The sequence below is a fragment of the Cariama cristata genome, unplaced genomic scaffold, assembly GCF_000690535.1.
Source record: "Cariama cristata isolate BGI_N322 unplaced genomic scaffold, ASM69053v1 scaffold8038, whole genome shotgun sequence".
Lineage (NCBI taxonomy): Eukaryota > Metazoa > Chordata > Aves > Cariamiformes > Cariamidae > Cariama > Cariama cristata.
Window position 1 is genome coordinate 1,203 of NW_009630591.1, and position 22,654 is coordinate 23,856.

General features: G+C 56.2%; 1 protein-coding gene across 1 annotated transcript in view; it reads right to left on the minus strand.

Annotated features, from left to right (window-relative positions):
• Positions 1-1,014: 1,014 nt before the first annotated feature.
• The window catches only part of LOC104165849 (fibrillin-2-like), a 107,483-nt gene continuing 85,843 nt past the window's right edge, over positions 1,015-22,654 (minus strand). Inside the window, 35 exon segments of the mRNA XM_009705604.1 lie at positions 1,015-1,389; positions 2,765-2,933; positions 3,448-3,679; positions 4,119-4,238; positions 4,950-5,078; positions 5,340-5,456; positions 6,024-6,146; positions 7,305-7,430; positions 7,695-7,901; positions 8,141-8,266; positions 8,869-9,000; positions 9,292-9,414; positions 9,881-10,000; positions 10,244-10,369; positions 10,657-10,722; positions 11,172-11,324; positions 11,411-11,536; positions 11,907-12,026; positions 12,660-12,788; positions 13,023-13,139; positions 13,376-13,501; positions 14,028-14,153; positions 14,621-14,746; positions 15,835-15,906; positions 16,474-16,623; positions 17,159-17,284; positions 17,605-17,730; positions 18,036-18,104; positions 18,630-18,791; positions 19,400-19,522; positions 19,955-20,077; positions 20,511-20,636; positions 21,015-21,137; positions 21,874-21,996; positions 22,448-22,573. Coding sequence (XP_009703906.1) covers positions 1,015-1,389; positions 2,765-2,933; positions 3,448-3,679; positions 4,119-4,238; positions 4,950-5,078; positions 5,340-5,456; positions 6,024-6,146; positions 7,305-7,430; positions 7,695-7,901; positions 8,141-8,266; positions 8,869-9,000; positions 9,292-9,414; positions 9,881-10,000; positions 10,244-10,369; positions 10,657-10,722; positions 11,172-11,324; positions 11,411-11,536; positions 11,907-12,026; positions 12,660-12,788; positions 13,023-13,139; positions 13,376-13,501; positions 14,028-14,153; positions 14,621-14,746; positions 15,835-15,906; positions 16,474-16,623; positions 17,159-17,284; positions 17,605-17,730; positions 18,036-18,104; positions 18,630-18,791; positions 19,400-19,522; positions 19,955-20,077; positions 20,511-20,636; positions 21,015-21,137; positions 21,874-21,996; positions 22,448-22,573 — 4,763 coding nt within the window.

Below are 22,654 nucleotides of genomic sequence, written 5' to 3' on the forward strand. Positions count from 1 at the left end.
CTGACACGGGTGGTGGCCAGGGTCTGTGCCGCTGCAGGATGCCCCATGCGTCCTGCCAAGCCCTCCATCCCCTCTGGCATGGGAAGCATCCAGATGCTCTCTACCAGACTCCTAACATTTTTCCTGCCGGTTTAGTTTGTTCAACCACATTCAACAACGCGATTATTTGCCTTTCCCCAGAGCTCCTCCTCATTTATAGAAGGACGCCTTAAGCCCTGGACTTGCTGGAGCTCTGGACAAGCCCTTCCAGCTCCAATCTGTGGAGGGCATGCAACGTGTTCAGCGTACCGCAGAGGGAAAAACCCTAGGTTCTCTACAGGAGCCTGTGGTCCCGTGGCCTGGCTGCTTCACGATGTGAGGATTGGCGACCTGAACCGCCCCTTCACTCGGAGGTGACCGTTTCTCTTTGCCAGAGGAGCCCAAAAGGACCAGAGGACATGGAGAGGACAGAGAAAAGACAGAGCACAGCCAGCGGAGGGATGGGATGGTTTCTGCAGCACCATCATGAGAATGCAGAAGCAAAAGGAGGAACAAGAGCTGTTGGGAAATGCACTAATACCACACCGTGCCATAGCTCCTTCCAAAGCTGCCCCCAGCCCCTCCCTCCCCTTTCCTGGGCTGTGGGGTGGTACACGGCCCGTGACCATGAAGGACAGGCAGCTTCCCCGTGGTAGCGCCCTTGCCAGCTCGGACTGACAGTATCTTGGTTAAAGGAGACAGGCAAGAGCTGAGCAGAGGGAGGGAGTCCCTGCTAACAGGGTTTGAACCTTTGGCAAAGCTTTCATGAGCTCTTTTGCGGTGTGGCTTGGTTTTGACTCAAGCAGCCCAGGACGCGGAGCATCCCTGCATGGCCAAGGGGAGTGCTGAGCCCAGAGGGACATTTCCCATCAGTTGTACAGTGCAGTGGGGGAGGCGGTGGCAGGGGGTGCAGCGAGAGAAGAGGCAGTTGTTTCCAGGTGTGGATGGCAAGGCTAAGGACTGTACTGTCGGTTGGGTGGGTGGATCTCATGGATGTTAGTAGAGCTGGAGCTGGAGCTTCATCCTCAGTGCTTGGCCCAGCTCCCCTGCTAAGTAGTTGAGGTGGTTCTTGGCCTCTAGTTTCTGCAGTTCCCTCTTGCGGTACAGGGGCACGCTCACGATTTCCAGCAGGTAGGTGCCAGGCACTATTTTCTTGCGGCCGAGGTGCAGGTAGCTGAGCCCCTCTTTTTGGTGGATGCGGAAGTAGCCATCCTCATTCCCGTGGGAGATTAGGTACCGCACACGGTTCTCCAGGGGCTCCACAGCTGGCAGGAGCTCCAGGATGTGCTCCTTGTGAGCCAGGTCAGAGAGGTTCAGCATCATGGACAGAGGAGCATCCACATCCATGCTGGCCAAGTTCACAGTGTGATCCTTCAAAAGGAACCAGGCATGTTACTTACAGGTACCAAGAAAAGCTCATGGTCAGGGGAAGGAGGACTTGATTTAGAGGAGCTCTGCCCTATGGGCCACCCAAAAGCAGCTCTGAGAAGTGGCTGGTGTCCTTGATTTCCTTCAAGTGTTTCTTGGTACCCTGTTTGTGTCTCTGAGGCTGAACCAGCCAGCACACAGCCCTCATCTTCAGGGGAAGAACCAGTAACTTCAGAGGCATTTTCCTCCCAAGCCCTGAAGGGCCCATAATGACCTCCCAGTCCAAGCTGTCCTGCCCAGCCCTGTGAACTTCTTGGGGGAGCCTTGGACAGAGGCCAGAACTTCCCTCCAAGGAATAACCTGTATTTATAGTGACAGGTCCGGTTTGGAGTCAGACAGTAAGTGCTGACAGTCGTAGAATCATAGAAAAGGAAAAGACCTTTAAGATCATTAAGTCCAACTGTTAACCTGGCACTGCCAAGCCCACCACCAAACCACATCCCTAAGCACCACGTCTATGCGTCTTTTAAACACCCTCAGGGATGGTGACTCCACCACCTCCCTGGGCAGCCTGTTCCAGTGCCCGATAGCCCTTTTGGTGAAGAAATTTTTCCTAATATCCGATCTAAACCTCCCCTGGTGCAACCTGAGGCCGTTTCCTCTTGGCCTATTGCTCGTTACTTGGGAGAAGAGACCGACGCCGACCTGGCTACCCCCTCCTTTCAGGTCGTTGTAGAGAGCGATCAGGTCTCCCCTCAGCCTCCTCTTCTCCAGACCAAACCCCCCCAGCTCCCTCAGCCGCTCCCCATCAGACTTGTGCTCCAGACCCTTCCCCACCTTCGTTGCCCTTCTCTGGACTCGCTCCAGCACCTCAAGGTCTGTCTTGTGGTGAGGGGCCCAGAACTGGACACAGCACTCGAGGTGCGGCCTCACCAGTGCCGAGTACAGGGGGAAGATCACTGCCCTGGTCCTACTGGCCACACTATTGCTGATACAAGCCAGGATGCTGTTGGCCTTCTTGGCCACCAGGGCACAGTCCTCTATGGCCCTATGGGAACTGTTCCCTGGCAGCTCCCCTTGCAAGGAAACAAGTGTGCTTTATTTCTTGGTTGCATGTATCTCCAGATATTTGTGGCCAAACGACACAAGTGTGCGTCACTTAAGATTGTCCTGACCTCCTCTAACGTACTGCGAAAGACCTTCCACTTCCACAGGACCTCTGGACTCAGTGGTGTCCACAGACACCCAAGCACCCAGTGTGAGCAGGTACCGAGTGAGGAATGGGCACACTGCACGGGATCCAATCCAGGCAGCTATCCCCCAAATGACCCTGCTCTTGCCTTGATCCACCCCATCCAGGATACCATGGACTTCTTACCTGGTGCTTCTCGGTGCCATTGACACTGCGTCGCTGCCGACCCCTCTTGGGGTAGCCATTTATCTTGCACTCATAGCAGGTTTCAGGGGAGAGCAGGTTGTCTTCATCCTCTTCTTGGGGAGCAGGAAGGTAGGAACCTTTCCCAAAACCCAAGCCAGAAATACAGTGTCTGGTGGCAGAAGAGCAGAGAGATCCATCTCAGATTCATACTTCCAGAAGGAAATCTTACCGTTGCCCTCACAGGTTCTCCATGTGGCACCCAGAAACACATGGAGGATCACGCCTGGGTATAGAACATGGCTTATACAGAGCGGTTAGTTCAGAGGACATGCCTGAGAGAGACCAGGCCACATCTTGTTTAGACATGGCCAGTAGGTTTAATCCGCCTGCACCCTGGACTAGACGGATCTGCAGAGCATCTGCTACTGTGCTAGCAGCTGCATTAACCACTGCATTAGTGAAGTGGAAGAGGGGATGCACATTAGCATGAGGATTTTGTGATGGATGAGGAACTGTCTGGCACGGAGAAGCCGAGGACTCATGTGGGAATGGGAGTTTACTGGTATTGCTGGCAGAGAGCAGAAGTGTGGTGAAGGAGCATTCTGGGGGCACCATGCACTTGGCAATCTGCTCCCAGGAACATATCGGTGGCTGTGGGGACTACCTCCTGGCTGCTCTCTTACCCTTGTCCTGCTCGGAAGTAGCCTCCAGGACAGCCGCAGAGATAGCCTCCGTCTGTGTTGGAGCAGCCGTAACTGCAGGGGCTGCCGCCTGCTGAGCATTCATCCACATCCTGGCACCCACCAAAGGCTTGGTCAAAATCGAAGCCAGATGGACAGACGCACTTGAAACTTCCCAGAGTGTTGTAGCAGGAGGCAGAGCCGCAGGCGGTGGGGCTGGAGCACTCATTTTCATCTGCACCCAAAGACAGAACTAGTCAGAAACTTAGTGGAAGGGAGCCCCTGTGCTGCTGGTGCTCCCCACCCCGTGTGGCCAAGGCAATCTGCCCATGGCCATCGCCGAGCTGGCAGGCTCCCTTCTCCTGGCTGCCTGTGACACCTCATCCCATGCAGGTCCCTGAAGGACTGTCTTGATTTTTTTTTTTTATCCTCCTGCAATGCAGGGAGCCTGCTGGCATCAGGAGCACTGGGAGCTCATCGCTCTGCAGAGCAGCTTCTTGACCTTCCCTCTTGCAGGGAGAACGTGGGGCAGGGCAGGGCAGGGGCACCAGAGATGAACCCAGAATCCAGTGTCAGAGATGGCCAGGGGCAGCTGGAGAGGGACTCGGGGCTTAGCTGCCCTCTATCCCCCATCCCACGGGTACAGGATACAACAGCCCCCATCCCACGCTCACCCACACACTGATTCCACTGGTAGTGCTGCACGTAGCCCTGCGGACAGCCACAGCGGTAACCTCCGAGCACGTTCTGGCAGCCGTGCTGGCACCGATGGTTTCCATCACACTCGTCCACATCTGCGGCAATGTAACAGAGGTGGTGGTGAGACAACTTCTCCCTGTCTTGTGGGCAGCGCTGGGTGCGCAGGGACCATGTGCACGTGGTACATGCCTGGTAGCCAGCATCCATGAGGGTGCTCATGTGGGCGGGTGGTTCTTCTGCCTAGTTATGTCTCTGCAGCTTGGAATTGGGTAACACCCTCAGCCCCAAGGCCCACAGACATCCCCTTGCAGCCCCTGCTTGGATGTTTTTTGATTTAAGGTCTGGCCTGGACCGTTACCAAATCTGCTCTTCTTCAGGCTGTCTGTGCTGAACATAAGCTTTTCTTCAGCATAGCACATGGTGGGTTTTGGTCGGCATGAGACCATGAGATAATCCCTGATGGGATACAGACCATTCTTTTCCCAGCCTTGGCTGCTACGGTTGCAGCACTGAGACCTTCATCTACTTGAGTCCAAGAGCCAGTGTTTCTCCAGGCAGGCCAGGCACTGACCTCTCCTTTGCACCAGGGCTTCCCGTGTGGGTTTCTGGTGCCCCACAGTAAGGAGTAATCCCAAGAAGGCTGGACTGAGCTGCCTTAGAGACCGCGAAGGAACTAGGAACTCTTCCACATGGAACATGTGTCTGTCAAAGCCCCCCATAACAAAGTGGTCAGATAGCCCTATGGGTTCTGGCACTCCCTGCCCCAGACAAATGCATCTTCTCCACTCTCCAGGAAGCAGACTCACCTTCGCAGTTGACACCAGAGCTGTCCAGGGAGAATCCTTTCTGGCACTCGCAGTTGTAGCTGCCTGGCGTGTTCAGACACTGTCCTTTGGCCCCACACAGGGAGGGCTGAGCTGTGCACTCATTATTGTCTGCAAAACATCAGCAGCTGCTTTGTAAGCTCCATCCCCAACGATGCGGCTGCGTGCGGCTTTGCAGACAGCTACCTTCCATCATGGAGCGTAGCCCAGTCTGAGCAGCAGACAGATGGATGCTCAGTCCCAGGCCAACTGGAGAGGGGCAGGGCTCTAAAGCCAGAGCTGAGGGGGCTGGAAAGACCCTCCTGGGCTTAAAGCTAACTCACAGGGACCTTGCCGGTGCCGTATCACAGAACAGCGAATGCCTCTACTCACCGATGCAGGATGAGTGGTGCTGAGTGAAGCCTGGGGGGCATTTGCAGTTGAATCCTCCGATAATGTTCACACAGAGGAACTGGCAGTTGTGCTGTTTGGTGGAACATTCATCCAAGTCTAAAGCAACAAGCACAAGAACATGTGTCTCAATTTATCTTACTGAAATATCTTATCTTTGTGGTCTGAGTCCGTGACACCTGCATCTTCATGGTGATACACGGTGGTCCTGGGCAGACTAGGACCTGACATGGACCAGCCTCACGAACAAAACACACAAAATTCTTACATGGGAATAACAAGACCAGGGAGCCTCGCCCCATCTTAGCTACTGATCATATACAGACACATTTGGAAGACGCAGAGATTTTTCTCTGCCTCTCCTGTAATCCACAAACTAGGAGACAGGCAGGTTCAAGGCCCCTGGAGCTCAGCACAGCTCGGGATATGCTGCGCACGCGGTGGGAAAGGGCAAGGAGCATCTTTTTTTTTCCTGATAAGACAGGTCTAGAGTGTCTGTGGAAGGATGAAACCCTAATGCATCAGTCAACAAGGGTCCAGCATGGCACCTTTTTGCATGTCTGGCCTTGTCCTGTGGCTGAACAGGGCTGGACTGCTCTGTCACATGTTAATCAGCTCCTGCCAGAGAAGAGGCAGGGTCTCTGCTGCCTTCTCCTGGGTGAATACCTTTGCAGATCTTCCCATCTTCTTGCAGAATGTACCCTCGGGGGCAGGAGCACTGGTAGCTGCCTTCCGTGTTCTTGCAGATGAAGTTACACGGCTTAGGGGACTGGTTACACTCATCCAAATCTAGACTCAAGAGACAACAGACATCAGCATTCACAGGTGGTGCTGCTGGACTGAGTCCCCACCACCTCTTGGACCATTCAGACTACCAAGGGGCTCCTGAATGACAAGGTGATCCCAGGGTTCCTGGCCCCCCATAACTAAGTGGTCAGATAGCCCTACAGATCCTGGCACTCCCTGCCCCAGATCAATGCATCTTCTCCACTCTCCAGGAAGCAGGTGAGCAGAGACAAGGGCTTTGAGGGAGCACCTCAGTTTGAGCCAGCACAACAAACCTTGGAGATCTCCTGCAGGAAAAGAGCTGAATCACCTCCCTGCTCAGACATCGGATGTTGTGTGACCCGGTGGATCTGAGTGGCATCTTTCCCAGCCCGTTCCTAGCTGAAGAGAAGGGTGGATGCTCCTCCTCAGTACTGGGAACACCAGGGATGAGGCCAGCCCTCTACTTCTAGAGCTTTGTCACCTCTGTCCCGCCGGGAGTAGCGGCCATGGCTTTGACAAAGCCTGTAACTTTGAGCTAGGCTGGAGGGCACAAAGCTGGAGAAAGGGCAAGGATGTTTAGAGGGGAATCCTGTCCTGGTGCTCAAGGTCGTATCTGCTGCACTGCTAGGCACAGAGCTTGGTTTCTGGGAGCTAAGGCCTCTTTTCCACTCCGTGTCTAGGACACCCTGCTGCTGGCATGGTCCTGAACATCATCTCAATACTGGAAGTACAGCACATCCTCAACTCCTTCAGTACTTCCCCAGATGCCTGCAGCTGTGATTCCAGGGGTGCCTTTTATGTCAACATCTGGATTCCCAGCGTGGCACCCAGGCTGGCTAGCACCAGCTGCCCTGCCAGCGAAAGGTTTGGCCACTCGCAGACTTCCATCTCTGTGATAACTTCCCACACGCTCCCTGTCAGTCCCTGCGACTCCTGGGGTCAGAGGGAGAAGACAAGGAGCCTCGGTTTTAAGGAGTTAAATAACACGGAGTGATGACTTTGATGTAGAGAAGACCATGCGATAGGGCAAAGTGTCCAGAGCCCTGCTATGGCTACGCAGGACAGTATGGCCAGAGGTGGGGGGTACAAGACCCTCTCTCTGCATGCTGAAAAGTCGCAGTGGAAGCCTGCCAAGGCCCAGGGCTTTCCAGAGACACGGTTTTCCTTCTCTCGACTCACCCACACAGGCTGTGCCTGTGATATCCGCGGTGTAGCCCAGTCTGCAGTGGCAGCGGAAGGAGCCGATGCTGTTGATGCACTGTCCGTTCTTGCAGAGGTTGGGCAGTACCTTGCACTCGTCGATGTCTGCGGGAGGGAGGGAAGGACCTGTTAGTGCCAATGCTGCCTCTGTCCCCATGCACGTGTGCCAGCACTGTGCCAGGGCAGCTCACACCCTCCCAGGGAGCCAGAGACTCCGTTCAGGGAGTCGTAAGATAATGTCACAGAGGCTTCTTGCCTGCTCCAGGCACTGCATGGGTCTGTCCCAGGCAGTTCCCAGGGGAATTCTGCCTGTACCCACATCTCTGCTTTCTCCCCTCTGTGTTGAAGGTGATTTGGGTCCCAGCTCACCTCTCCCATCAGTGGAGTACCCTGGTCCATGAGGACACATTTTCTTGTACTGGGCGGTTCCAGGAAGGGGGCAGAGCTCACACTGGGGGCCCCAGCTGCGCCCGCTGTTGCAGCAGCACTCAGATTTGGTGACCAGGTTGCGGTTGGTGGAGGACATCTGGCACATGGTTTGCAGTACTTCAGTGAAGCAGAATCCTTGGCGGGTGTCTGGACAGAGAAAGTGGGGATACAAGCTCAGGATCTGAGTCAGTGCCAGAGCCAGGGACAACCGAGCAGCCTGTCCAGCCTGTGCCAGTTCCAGCATGGAGGGTAGCGTGGTTTGGATAATGCTAAAAATAAAGGTGATGCTCCAACAACCTTTCTGCTGAGAAACCCTGAAACACCTGAACAGCATCATCTGCTACTAACGAGAGGCTGCTCCAGACCCACCAGGACTTGGTAATTACCAATACACTCTGTGCCAGAGGGGCTGACTTCAAAACCTTCGTTGCAGTCACAGCGGTAACTTCCCACCGTGTTGACGCAGCGGCCGTTGGGGCAGATTCCAGGCTTGGTGCGACACTCGTTCTCATCTAGGAAGGAAGGAACCACAAAGAGCTGTGGTGAGGCATAGGACAAATTTCAGCTTTCCATCACTCCCCACACTACCACTCAGTTTGAAACGCCCTCATATAGTCCTTGAGGACCACTTCCACAGCCCTAGGCAGCTAAGAAACACATCCACCAGCCCTGGACCTCTCCCAAAGCAGGGCGGCTGAGTACCCAGCTTCCCTGGTTTGCACATTCTCCAGCTGCAAGTGGCCAAGCTGCTGGGCTGGCCTTGCTCTGCATTAAAACCAGTACTGTGCAGGTCGGGGCTCTCCAGTGCCAGCCCTTCCGAAAGCAGCTCAGTGCAAAGCTGCTTGTCACAGACATGGAAAGACTCAACAGAAAGGACACATGGCATAATGCTGGGTCATCCTGTGCTGGAACTGTGTAGACCCACGGGTCCAGAGGTGAACAGAGGTTTTGTGTGTGTAGGTACCTAGTAGGACATACGCAAAGTGCTGACATGTGGGAAACCCTGGGGAGGAGCCGTTTGACAGAAGGATATAAAATAAACTACACGGACAATGCCTAGAAGAGGATGGCCTCCAGCCCCACCGGGAATCCCTCCCAGCCTGGTCCTTGGTACCTGTGCAGCCCTCTCCATCTGGCCTGCGTTGCATTCCTGGTGGGCAGATGCACATGAAGGTGCCAATGAGATTCTTGCACAGCATCCCTCGAGACTCGCAGTCGTGCAGCCCCTCTGCACACTCATCCAGATCTGCAACCGAGAACCTCATGAGACCATGTTCAACCCGCCAGCTCTGCAGCACTGTGGGGGCCAGCTAGGAACCAGGCACTCATGTCTGCACCGCTCCATCAGTCGCTACCACCTTGGTCCAGGCTGGCTGCCACACAGCACAGATGCCAAGGCAGGTGAGAGTGAGCACAAGCCCAGAGATGCCAGCTCAGACGTCCTGCCTTCTCTCTGTACAGCTCCAGAGAGCGGCTCAGTGCAGGGGACTGGGCAGAGCGTGGGAGCTCCCCTGATGGGCGCAGAAGGGGATTTTACCTCTGCACATTCTTCTGTCTTCTCGCAGGGCGTATCCAGATGGGCAGGTGCACTCATAGGAGCCAAAGGTGTTGATGCAGCGGAAGGCACAGAGCAGGGGATTCAGTGCACATTCATTGATATCTGGGAGGCCAGAGAGAGGAGAGAGCTCGACGCTGTGCTCTCAGCAGAGTCAGCTGGGCACTAACGGTGGTGGACCCCCCCCCAGGACAGATTCCCTCCCCAGCCTGTGCATTCATCTCATGAGAACTTTGTTCTACCACGGCTTCCTCTCACAGTCTTCAGTTGCAGAGGGACAGACACCTGGTGTCTCAGCAGCTTTGATGGGGACAGGGTCCTGGCTCCTCGGTGAGGCAGCTCCTGCGTTTAGGCAGCTCTCCAGACCTCCTCCTGGGCTTCAGCCTCAGAGGAAGCTGAAGGGGACCAGGGCTGGTGTACACACTCATGCGGAGATGAGCCCGAGCCAGCTTTTCTGCACTGTCCACTGGAGGCCGACCTGACTGCCGCTCACCCAGGCAGTGACCCAGTGGGGTCACACGCGTGGCCCAGTATGCAACGGGGTGAAGGGGTTGCCTTGCAGCAGCATTACCTTCGCATGTCATCATGGGACCTGGCTCAAAGCCCTCGTCACAGGCGCACTCGAAGCCTCCCACCACGTTGGTGCAGGTGCCGTTCCCACAAGGGTTGCCGATGGAGCACTCATCCGTATCTGGAGGAAGCCAGGACCACGTTAGGTGGAGGAGTTAGACAGGGAAGGTGCAGGATGGTCTCCTCTTGCAGCCAGAGCATTTAAACAAACCCAGCAAAGCCAGGAGCCGGGGGTAAAACGCAAAGGGGCAGGGGAGAAGCAAGTTCCTTCTCTCCACACACACATGCAGGCAAATGCTCATAGCCTCTGACGTAAGGAGGAGAAAAGCAAAGGGGAGCAGGTGCTCCCCAGGCAGACCCTTACCCACGCAGTTGACTCCTGTGTAGTCCAGGTTGTACCCGAAGGGGCACTCGCAGCGGAAGGACCCATCAGTGTTAATGCAGGCCCCGTTTATGCAGACACCCAGGTTCTCCGAGCACTCATTAACATCTAGAAGGCAAACCAAGGCAACGAAGCCTCATGTGAGCACGTAGCCAGAAACATATCCCGATCCTCTCAGGACCGATCCTGCAATCTCAGCTAGTCCCTCTCCAGAGCTGGGGGCTGAACCTTTGGTGAGCAGTCAGAGGCCAGGAGCTTGGGAGGGCACCCAGTCCCATGTCCCCCCCCTCCTGCCCCCGGGATTCAACCCTGCTCTCCAGACAGCCAAAGTCTGGCTGCTTCTAGGCAACCCCTCCACAAAACAAATTTCTTCTCATCCCGAGATCAGACCTTACCTTCCCGGGTGTCACCTGGGCCTGGGATGGCTCCATGGCCATATGGACACAGCTCCTGGAAGGCAACTGGAAGAGAGCAGAAAAGTGAGATATGCGTACAAGTGCTTCTATTCACCGGGGCTGAGATGTGCTTTGGAGGCTTCTAGAGCATGACGGAGAGCTTGACAGCCACATGGGAAGCCACAAAACCCCAGCTGGCTGGAAAACGCCTGCGCCTGCCTTGGATCTGAAGGCACTGAGACACTTTTGCCTTATCTAAAGCCCTGCAGAGAACTAAGAGCAGACCCAAAGCAAAAATAAGCCTGACTGCGGTTGCTGGAGAGCCAGGGAATACTGCAGTCCAGTAAGGGCTACTAGGTTTCAAGGCAGTACTCTCCAGATGGAGGATCCCACTTTGCTGGACGCCTTGCGGGGCTGGTTGCCTTGCCCGACCTGCACACCTTCCCCCAACTCTTGTGCACGTCGGAGCCACACGCAGCCACCTCTCCCGTGGAGCCAGGTCCCAGCACACCCACCATTTCCCTCCTGCGGGCACAGCTCACAGGGGTCTCCCCAGCCTTCTCCTGGCATCTTGCTGCAGCAACACCGAGCCTTGGTGGTGTTGAAGGCTTTGGGGACGGAGCACTTTCCGTTGTCAAAGCGAGTGAAGCAGAAGCTCTGGCGAGTATCTGTAGGAGGATGGGGAAATGCACAGGTCATTGCAGACATCCAGGGTGGTTATGCTCCCCTCCCCACCACGATGAGCTGCACTCACCAAAGCACCGTCGGCCGTTATCAGAGAGCACAAAGCCTGGAGGGCAGACACACTGGAAGCTGCCAGGGGTATTGGTGCACGTCCCGAAAAGGCAGATGTTGGGCTCCTCTTCACACTCGTTGATATCTGGGAGCATCAGGGACATACTAATTAGAGAGCAGCCAAAGGTCACTCCTTTCCTCGTTGCATTAAAACCAGCTGAAGCTGTGATGCCTGGGAAGCTTTGATGCCTGCAGGACATCACCTCCGCCCTAACCCCGAACCCACCCTCAGAGCAAATGGGACGACAAAGGGGCCAGGGCAGAGCAAAACCAACAAGCCTCCTCCGTCATGGGAGCAGGCCTTGCCTTGCTCTGTGTCCAATTGCTTTCAAGAAGATATTTGGGGGTGGCGATGCATGCCCCAGCCCACTCAGGAAGAATACGGTTGTTCTGGGAACAGTCCAAGGTGACCACATGGTGTGCTGGAAATGGAGGGGGCAGAGAGCCAACATTACCGATGCAGTTGTCGTTCTGCACCTCGTACCCAGGGGGGCAGATACAGCGGAAGGAGCCCTCCAGGTTCTGGCAGGTGCCTGGGGAGCAGGTCCCAGGCAGGCTCACGCACTCGTTGATGTCTGCAGAGGAGGGGAAATAACCAGTGAAGTGTCCGTGCTCAGCTCGGAGGATTTGGGTGCAGGGTACCTTACTGCACCCAGGCCCTACATGCTGCACCCCTGCACCCTGCTTTGCCCAAAAGATGCAAGGGAAGCAGCTAAGACATTTTCCAGGATGCTCTATCTTGCGTACCCTGGGAACACGGACCCAGCCCTGCAGGACCTGGTGCTGCGGGAGGCAGAGAGGTGGACACAAGGGACCCGAGTACAATGTACCTGTCTGTCCCCACAGCCCCTGTCTGCAGGGTTGCTCCCAAGGCATCCCCAGTACACCTCTGCATGCTTTAGGGGCACGGACAGGACAACATCTCCTTGCTGCCTGCAGGTCTCAGTCCATGCAAAGTGACTGGCCTGGCTGCTCCCTGCATTACTGGAAGGGAGATGCAGGCGTAGCGGGGACCAGTACAGCTCTCCTCGGGCAGTCAAATGACCGGGTTTTGGCTCCAGAGGACTTGGGGCCTTGTGAGCGGTTCTGGAGAGTCCACTGCTCCGCTGCCTCTGATGGGACCAACTTGGGGACCACATCCCATAGCACCGCCCAGTGCCAGCCATGCCAACATCCAGCTCTCCCCAGCCTGCTGCCCGGACACTCACCTACACAGTTCTTCCCATCAGGGGTCCGGTCATACCCCTCTTGGCACAGGCACTGGAAGGAGCCGATGCTGTTGATGCACTGGCCATTTCGACACACCTGCCCCACCAGGGATGAACACTCATCAATGTCTGTGGGAGGGAAAGGATAAGCGCAACGGGAAGAGATAAGCACAGCATGTGAGTGTCAGTGTGCCACCTTAGCCAGCCCTACACCTCTGACACATACAACTACCCCTACAGCCACTGCCAGGTGACACCAGAGCTGCCCCCCTGTATGCCACCATGTGACACCCCGTGCCCCACAGCCGCTGCCACATTGACCCCGCTCAGCAATCCCTGTGGTCAGGATCTCATGCGACTCACCCATGCAGTCGTTATTGTGTGTTAGCTCAAAGCCAGGGAAGCAGAGGCAGTTGTAGGAGCCAACTGTGTTCTTGCAGGTCCCGTTTCCACAAGGCTGTCGGTCACACTCATCAATATCTGCAGAGAGAAGGTCACAGCTGATTCAGCGGCCGAGTGAGCCGAGAGCCACTGTCTTGGGCGTACAGACAGGGTCCGGGCAGCTGCCCAACACCCCTGTGGCTTGCAGGGGCAGCCTGGGATCGAGAGGACACCGTGGCCCTTGGTTGTCCTTGGCACTACCCAGCGGGTGCTGGAGAGAGCTCACGTCCACCCCGATATCTGATTCACGGCAGGGCTGTGGCAGTCACACTGACCCATGCACATGGTCTGCTCCCCCGTGGCCTTGAAGCCGTTGTGGCAGATGCAGACGTAGCTGCCCTCGGTGTCAACGCAGTCCCCGTGGCTGCAGACGTTGGGGATCTCCTGGCATTCATTGCGACCTAAAAGAAAGCAAAGTGGGCACCAGTGAGCAGCAGGGATGGGCCAAATGGGAAGAGCCGAGGCGCTGGCCTTCTGCAGACCCCTGCCTGCTGGTGGGATGCTGTGTCTGTGAGCAGCAGCACAGCAGAATGGGGTCTCCATTTTCTGAGAGGTGGCTTCACAGAGAATAAGATTCATGCACTGCAATCTCTAAAAAAACCCAAACCCATTTAATTGGGGAAAATGGCCTGAGCTGCCAGACTAAAGCGGCACTTCACAGTGACCTTGTCTCATCCCTCAGGAGCCCACAGTCCCTGGGAATTATTCCAAAAGTGCATGTATCCCATAAACACAGTGCAGCCAGGTCACAGTCCCCAGGCTCGACAAAAGACCAGGAACCCATGCATGGGATGGACATGTCCTTCATCCTGTCCTTCCTTGGGTCCACACATGGTGGTCTGCAAAACCATCTGAAGATCCTAGGCAGGGGTGTCAGCGCCTCGCACACGTGTCTCTGGAATAGGTAGCAAAGAGCTCCCATCTTACCCACGCAGGCTCCGCTAGGCGACAGCTTGTATCCAGTTGAGCATTCGCACCTGTAACTGCCCGGGATGTTGATGCAGTCGGCGTTGCGCTGGCAGAGGTTCTCCCCACTGCTGCACTCATCGATGTCTGTGGGAGGAGAGCAATGCAAACCTCGACTGTGCAGGGGGCCCAGCGCTCACCAGGCACCATCGTCCTGGTAGGGCTGGAGTGGGTCCGTGGAGCCAGCTGAATTTTAACCCTTGGTTTGCTCCCATCGGGGTCAATTTTTCCACCCTTTTTCTATTGCTTTGCAATAAAATAATGGGAATTTTAGTTACAGCTCAAAACTTTGAAACACTCACGTTTGCAACCTTTTTCTAAAAACACCAAAAGACCCAAGAGGAAGGGAAAACCAGACAGGAACACGAATGAAAATCAGTAAGTTTTGTCCAACTATTGATGCAGAAAATGAAGATGATTTCAAGAAGGCTGAGAACACGTAGACTCCATCCATGTCTGCTGACAGCCCTCACCCCGGTGCCCCACGAGGTGGGGAGGTGCTGGTGCCGCGCTCAGAACCCCCACCCCGCCGGGTGCCCTGGCTGCCCCGTTACCTTCGCAGATGAGCAGGATGTTGTTGTAGCTGAACCCAATGGGACACTCGCACCTGAAGCTGCCAATTTGGTTGATGCAGACGCCGTTCGTACAGATAGCGGGGATCTCACTGCACTCATCAATATCTGCACACAGACAACAGCTCTCAGCATCCCGGGAAGGCAGCAGAGGGGAAAGCATCCCTCATAGCTGGGAGACTGCTGCCATTGTTAATTTTAAAAAGGAGACTAGCAGGAAAGGGCCACCAAACAGCGGAGGAACTCTTGGAGGATCGGTGTTGGACCCTGCAGATCGTGCCAGGCTAGGGCTGCTCCGCAGAGGTCTGGGTACACAGCAGAGCTACACAAGAGTCCAAGTCGTAGGAGCCACGGGATCGCTGGCAGAGCCTGCACAGCACACGTCGGGAGGGATCCTACCCAGGACATCCACCTTGTTTTTTCTGAGTGTGTCTCTGCAGTAACATGGACACTTGCTCAGGGTCTGGGACAAGGCTGCAAATGGGAAGTCCAGGGGGGTCACTGAAATACTGAGGTGGCTCCAGGGTCCCTGACTCTGTCGCTGTGCCCAGCACAATTCACCACCAGCCCTGCCGCCCCGCACTGATACCCTCTGTGGCACTTTCTTCCTGGGAGCAGAAGGTGAACTCATCTCTCTCCTCTTCAGTCCCCTGGCTGGCACTGCCAAGGCCAGGTGAAGCAATGATTAACTAATCTGTCTGTCTCACAAACCACCAGTGAGTCCATCTTTCAAGACTGCAAAACATCTGTAGACAGCCCACAAATCCCAGGACTTTCAACAGCTCCTCTGGCTTTCCATCTACCAAAACACAAGCCTGAAACCTTGGCTCTCAGCAGTGCCCTGCTGCTGCACGGCCGCTGCTGCTGGCAGTGTGAGCACCAGGGTTGTCATGGGTCTGGATCTACCTGGCCACTGGCCGCTGTGGTCACTGGTCACCTGTCTTTCCAGGTGGGACAGAAACCAAGGCTCAATTGCACATGTGGGGAGGTCTGAGCAGCCTAGCCACTCAGGACATAGGCTTGAAGGCTTGGCCAGCTGCTTGCAGCCGTGTCTGCCACTTCTTTTCCTTGTCTCTCCTCTGCTCAGGGCTTAATTTACTAAGGGAGGGAAGGGAAGAAGCTCACAAGCACCGTGGGAGGAAAGCAGAGGGGGAGAGAGCAGATCTGGCTCCGCAGGGCATGGGGGCTCTACTCACCGATCGGCTTTCCTGTGTGGATGTCGATGATAAACCCGGGGGCCTGGTTCCCACACAGGATCTGGTACTCGGCTGGAAGGGGAACACCTAGGTCATGGCCATGCCCGGCGGGCAGAGTGGGGTGCAGCAAGGGACGAGAGGGACAAGGGCCAACGATGGCTGGAGTGAGCAGAGAGGGGGTCTGACCAGGCAGGAGGGGATCGGCACGGTGCTCGGCCAGGAGTCACAGGGGCCGGCACATGGGGAACCCCAAGAACACATATGGCACCAGGCAAAGGGCTTACACGTGCAGGCGCTGCGGGGCTCCTACACACACACACAATAAAAGGCACACACACACGGCACTCCGCCCTCCACGCAGTGCACGGCCAGCGCTCCCCACTGCAGCGCTGTCACCCACGCAGCCCAGACCCACTGCCTGCCCACGCAGCCCACACGTCATCTCCTCTCCACAGATACTGTCCCAGTCCCCTGCGTCCTTCTCGTGCAACGCGTGTCCCCACAGCACTCACCCGCAGGCATCACCTGCCAGACATGATGCTCTCCCTTCTCCCCCTCTATTTTGTTCGTGTCTGTGCCTCAAAGTGCACGGGATCGCTGGAAAAGTGAGGGGGCAGCTACGATATCGAGATGACTTACGGCTGGCTGGTGTGGGGCAGGGCTCGCATGGTTTGTTCCAGGCCTTGCCAATGTTGTAGGAGCAGCAGCACATCTTCTTGGTCATGTTGAAGGAGAGCTCGTTCTCACACGTGTCATTGTAGTTGCGATAGCACAAAAATATCTGCAAATATCTCCCGGACAGCATCTCGTGCCAGCCCCAGCAACGGGTGTTGCCAGCCCCAGGACACTCATTGCTGGCAATATGCCACCCTGTCCTGTCCTGGTGCTCAGGGACTGCAGGTGACACACAGGGGACCCCAGTAAAGTGGTTGCAGTGATGGGCTGAAGCCCTGCTCCAGAGAGAGCGCTGGGTCCTGCCCCGTGGCAGGCAGTGGCGATGCTCTGCTGGGTCTCTCACCACCCTGTGCCAGCTGCTCTCCTTATAACTGCTGGCAGGGTGAGTGTCAGCCCCTCTGGCACAGGCAACACTGCTGGCAGGGTGAGCGTCAGCCCCTCTGGCACAGGCAACGTGCGTGGCGTAGGGGCAGGGATGTGCTGAGCCACTGGTGAGCTCAGGTGTCTGAGTCCCAGCCCCTGCTCCCAGCACTTCTGCTCCATCCCCTCAGCCACGCTGCCCACACCGTGCTGCCCACAGCACAACCCAGGGTCGTGCAGTGGCAGGGCACTGCCAGACCCCTTCCCGCAGATTCGGACCATGCCGTACCCATGCAGTTATTTCCTCCGTTGACTTGCATGTACTCAGGGGGGCACACGCAGGTGTAGTTGCCGAGGGTGTTGTAGCAGGTCCCGGGGCCGCAGATGCCAATGTGAGCAGAGCACTCATCAATATCTGCCGAATAAAGGAGATTGGAGGTCAAAGCACTGGGCACCGGTAGAGAAGGGCCTGGCGTGGGGCTGGGGGTAGGCTTGGCACAAGGTATGGATGGGACTGGCACAGGGACCAGGCTGGCTTGGCACTGGGAAAAGGGAAAGGGTTCGTGATGAGGATGGGAAGTCTGGAAGAGAGAGGAGAAGGGATTCTGCCAACCACTCCTAGGGCAGCCCAGATACACAGACAACTCTGTTGCACACCCGTGCCCACACGCATGCACACACATGTACCATACACGCCAGGCACACAGACAAGCACAGGCACCACAGTGCAGCTACCTTCACAAATGCGTGTGTCCTCATTGAGGTAGTAGCCGAGGGGGCACTCACACTGGAAGCTGCCAAACGTGTTCACGCAGTTGCCGCCCTGGCAGAGGCCTGGCAGCTCCTGGCACTCGTCGATATCTGAGGAGAGAGAGCAGCTGGGAGGTGTCCACTGCCTGCCAGACCAGCCCAGGCGGTGCCTGCACCCCGGGATCCCTGGTGGGTTCATCCCACCACCTCCCACCCTTGCTGGTGCCCGAACGGCTCGGCCGGATGCTCAGAGCACGTTCGAGGAGAGCACACACTTGCAAGTTATCGTTCGATGGTGAGGGGCTCGGAGGGCACCCAGCCAGCCCAGTGCCACGGCAGACAGTGCCCATATGGGGACTGGGCTCCCCTAGCACCCAAGCCCCTGGTGAGGGGGCATGGGGGCTGGGTCAGCTTACCTTCCAGGATGACCGTGATGGGGTTGGGCCGGAAACCTTCTCCTCCAGGGCACAAGGTCTTGTACTCAGCTGCGGAAAAAGTCAGTCAGGGGGGATTCTGAGCTGAGTAGGCTCTCATGAAACAGGAGGGGCAGGGAGAACCATGAGAAACCCAGGAGAAAGAGGCCATGAGGATGGTGACAGTGGTCCAGATGCAGCAGCGTGGCTCCCATCACGTGCCAAGCCCATTTAGCTGCCCTGTCTCTGCCTGCCCACCCTTGAATGGGGTTATTCCACGTCCACTGCCCTCCCCCAGCCCACTGGACTAGGAATGAAGGATCCAACCTGGATCCCCCAGGCACAACCAGCCTGGTCTTCCCCATCCCCACTTCACCTCTCCCCTGCCCTAGTCCACCTGTCTAGCCCTGCACTGACACAACAGGGTTGCCTTCTCCCTCAGCTTCCCTTGCTCCATCATCATGACAGCATATCCTGGACCCAGGCCCCCCAGCCTGAGTTGAGAAGCCATAGGGAAGCGGCCTCGTCTCTCTTCTCAGCTCTATGCTGCCCATCCAGCCCATGCCCAAGTTCACCCCAGATGTTTTCCCAACTCACTCGTGTTGGCTGGAGGACAAAGCTCGCAGGGGTTGCCCCATGCACGACCCAGCGAGCAGCAGCAGGATGCTCGAGTGACCCCAACTCCAATTTCTGCGCTGCAGGAGATCCCTCCATCTCCTCGATCCTGGGTGTCCAGGAAGCAGTTCCCAACACGGGTATCTGCACAAAGACAGTAGTGGGTGAGCAAAGCCTCTCCAGTAAAGACTTCCATGCACAGGAGGAATGAATGGCACTATTGCCTCAAGAAGCAGGGAGAGGGATAAGGTCCCAGTCCTGTCCCAGATGTCCACACTGTCAGCTACCTGTGTTGTAGTAAACCACATCCAGGCTGTCCTTGCAGCTCATGACTTTGGGAACCTTTCAAGAATAAATTGTGCCCACCTTGTCTGGTAAAAGCCACGCTATATCATACAGAGGTCACAGCATGGTGGCCTGCCGTCAGTATGGCCAGTGAGCGTGACCCAAATAATGCTATCAGTAACCCAGGGTCTTTCAAGAAAGAAACACTTAAGGATAGCTCCAGAGCTGCCCAGTGATAACATTGCTTCAACCGGGAGAGTAGCCACACCGGTGACACGAGGGGGGCCAGGCTCAACAGGAGGTAGGTACTCTGCTGCTGCTGCAGGGTTAAACCCATCATGGTAGGTATTTGCAGGGCAGATAGTGGTCAGCCACCCCAGGCTCTGGTAGTGGGCAGTTCCAGCTATGTGGGACCAACAAGAAGGTCTTGGATGGAAGGTGTGCTTTACACGCAGGTTCCCACTCACCCACACAGCCCACACCAGTGGGGTTCAGCTCAAAGTCCTGTGGACAGTTGCAGAGGTAGCTGCCAGGGGTGTTGACACACAGGCCGTTGATACAGTTCACAGGGTCTGCACATTCATTGATGTCTGAAAGGATGGAAAGATGAAGACTGAAAAAAGAAAAGATGAAGACTGCCACAGAAACCAGAGCCCCAGCCCTAAGCTCTGTACTGTGTATTCAGGGTGTATCCCCACCACCATGGTATTTCTAAGGCTCTTCACGTGATGGCAGGCAAAGCCCTTCTAGAAACAGACCTTGCCTTGTCCTACCTCACACCACCCTGCCCAGAGTCAGAAGAAAGGAGCAGCCACACCGACCTTTCCCTCCTACCCAGCGAAGGCCAACCTTCCAGCAGCATCAAGGCCTTGCCAACAGCAAAGACGCATCACCACATCATACAGAGACGCCTAATTGGCTTTAGGTTGCCAGTGCTACTACCTGCCATGGTTGGGGCAAGCTCACATCAGCAGATCACAGAGCAGAGATCTTCATCCAACAGCCCAGTGAAAGTCCTGTACCTGTGCAGTTGCCTCCACTCCTGTCCAGTTCATAGCCATCGTCACAGGCACAGCGAAACATCCCAGGCAGGTTCTGGCAGGTCCCAAAGACACAAATATTCTGGAAGGTGCATTCATCGATGTCTGCAAAACAGAGAGAGCTGGGTACTCAGGATCTGGCAGAGTGAGGGCCAGGACAGGTCTCTCCTGCTCCCATCTCAAAGCAGAGCCACAGCCCAGCTTGGGGTAACCCATCTCAGGATGGTTCTAGTGCCAGTGGATACCATCTGGATGAGCAGGACCAGGCATGCTGTGTGTATGCCCTCTCCCCTCACCCCTGTTTTGCTGATGGTCCACATCTTGCATGGATCCTTGGCTTAGCCCAGCCTCTCTGCAGGCTGGGGACCAGCTCCTGTTAAGTGGAAGAGCTGGCACCTCAGGAGCCTTGCACCACCCGGCGATGGTGGATCTTGCTTAGTAATGGATCAGGTGGTGACAGTGCAGGGGAGAGACCAAGGCCAGGAAGAAGGTGGATATTGGATCTCCTGGAGCAGCAGTCAAAACTCTGGGCACCTACCCTGGCAGGCCTTGCTGTCCTCCGTGGGATTGAAGCCCATCTCGCACTCGCAGCGGTAACCCCCAGGTGCATTGAGACACTGTCCATTCTCACACAGGTTCACGTTGTCCGCACATTCGTCCACATCTAGAGAGAGCCAAGCATGAGACTGACACAGTGTCCACCCAAAGATGGGAGCTTCCCTAGAAGATTCCCACAAGCTTGTTCCCACCCCTCCGCCAGGAGGCTGTGAGGAGGGGGCTGCAATACTTCTCATTGCCTTGATCCTCCCCAAACACCTGCTGAGAAGGTGGTGGATCTCTGCTGAAGGTATCTGAGCAGGCTGTGGTGCATGGCAGGCTGCAGTGGCTTTTGGGGGACATCTGGTTTGGGGAACCCCAGGCACAGGCAGCCAGGTGCTGAGCCAGGCTGGTGGTTAAGAGGAGATGACTCCATCTATGATTCTATGTCCCAGCAGGATGCCCAAGCCATGTTCCTGCTGTCAAATGAGTCTACGGGTCTCACCCGAGCAGGAGAAGCCATCCCCGTTGAAGCCTTCTCGGCAGGCACAGCGGTAGGAGCCTGGTGTGTTGACGCAGTTGGCATTCAGGTTGCACTTGTGCTCTTCAGTTGCACACTCGTCCAGATCTGGGCAGGGAGAACACCCTTGTCAATGTTTTGCCAGTGTAGGGCCCAGGGGAGCGGGCAAACGGCCCAGGAGACTGCAGCCTCCAGGCACCTGGAGCACCCACGAAGCTCCAACACATCTCTGTGAGCCTCTATGGCCATGAGATGCTCCCCTGGCAGCGCTGACACAGACAATATGGCAGTGAGACACTTTCACACACACCCCCCCAAATTCCCAGTATCTCCCCAGTTCAGACACACATATCCATACGTATACCCTTACACCCCTTCATACACACCACACACGCCAGGAAGTCCCTGCACTCATGGACACGCACCACCCACACACCAACACGTCCTTACTCACCTCCCACACCCGTGTACCCCCACGTACAGACCACACCGTGCCCCAACACTTCACCACACAGCCACATTGCCAATCTGACAAGGACATTCACCCACACTCGTCTCAATACCAGGCCCACGCACTCCACATCCCACAAATACATGCCCTCGCTCCCACGTTCATGGCTTCACAGACATGGTTTGCAGACCCTGACAGTGCAACACCCGTACGCCCACACCTACAGTCCCCCTCTGTCACACCCCTCCATCTCTCCACAGTTCTGTAAATCCTCATGCACAGCTCCTGGGGCTCAAGAGCATTTTAAATACAGGTGTCAGCTCAGCCCAGCCTTCACAGGTGCCCACAGAGCCCCTGGACACACGAACACCCTCTCCTGGGATGAGAACTCACCGTTGCACTTCAGCCCATCTCCCAGCCAGCCTGTGCGACACTTGCACTTGAAGCTCCCGGGCACGTTGATGCAGGAGGCGTGCATGTCGCAGTTGTGAGCCCCGATCTCACACTCATCGATGTCTGTAGGAAGGAAGGATATCAGAGCTGACACAGCTCAGCTCCCCCAGGGAAAGGAGTGGGTAGCCAGGTACAATCCTGCTAACGGGTCTGGGTACCAATGGGTCCTGGGAGTCTGAACCCCAGGGGATGGGAACAAGGTGATTTGGGGAACAGGCTGCCTGGAGTCATACCCTTGAGCTGAAGAGCTGATCTGTGCCCACCCCTGGAAGACGAAGACAAAAGGAAGGGCAGGCCCCCTTGGCTATAAACTAGGAAAGTGCCAATCCCTGCCTGCAGCCTGCCTTCCTGGCAACCTCCGCCTGCCCAGGAGGGGCTCCCAGCACACAACCACATCCCTAGGTGTCCACAGCATCCCCCAGTACAGGGATGGTGTTCTCTCCATGGCAGCTACAGGAGGTGTTTGTGAGGGCTCCCACCAGCACCCCAAGCTCCAGATCTGGGGAGTTCTCACCTGTGCAGCCTGTGGTTCCCTTCTTGACAAAGTAGCCCAGCTGGCAGTGACAGATGAAGGAGCCCTTCGTGTTTTCACACTCGCCGTGCAGGCAGATATTCGGGTTGAGATCACATTCATTCACATCTGCAGGAGAAAAAGGACTTGCTTGGAACACCACAAGAACCATGACGTGGCTCTGAGGCAACCTTCTGTACCCCTTGCGCC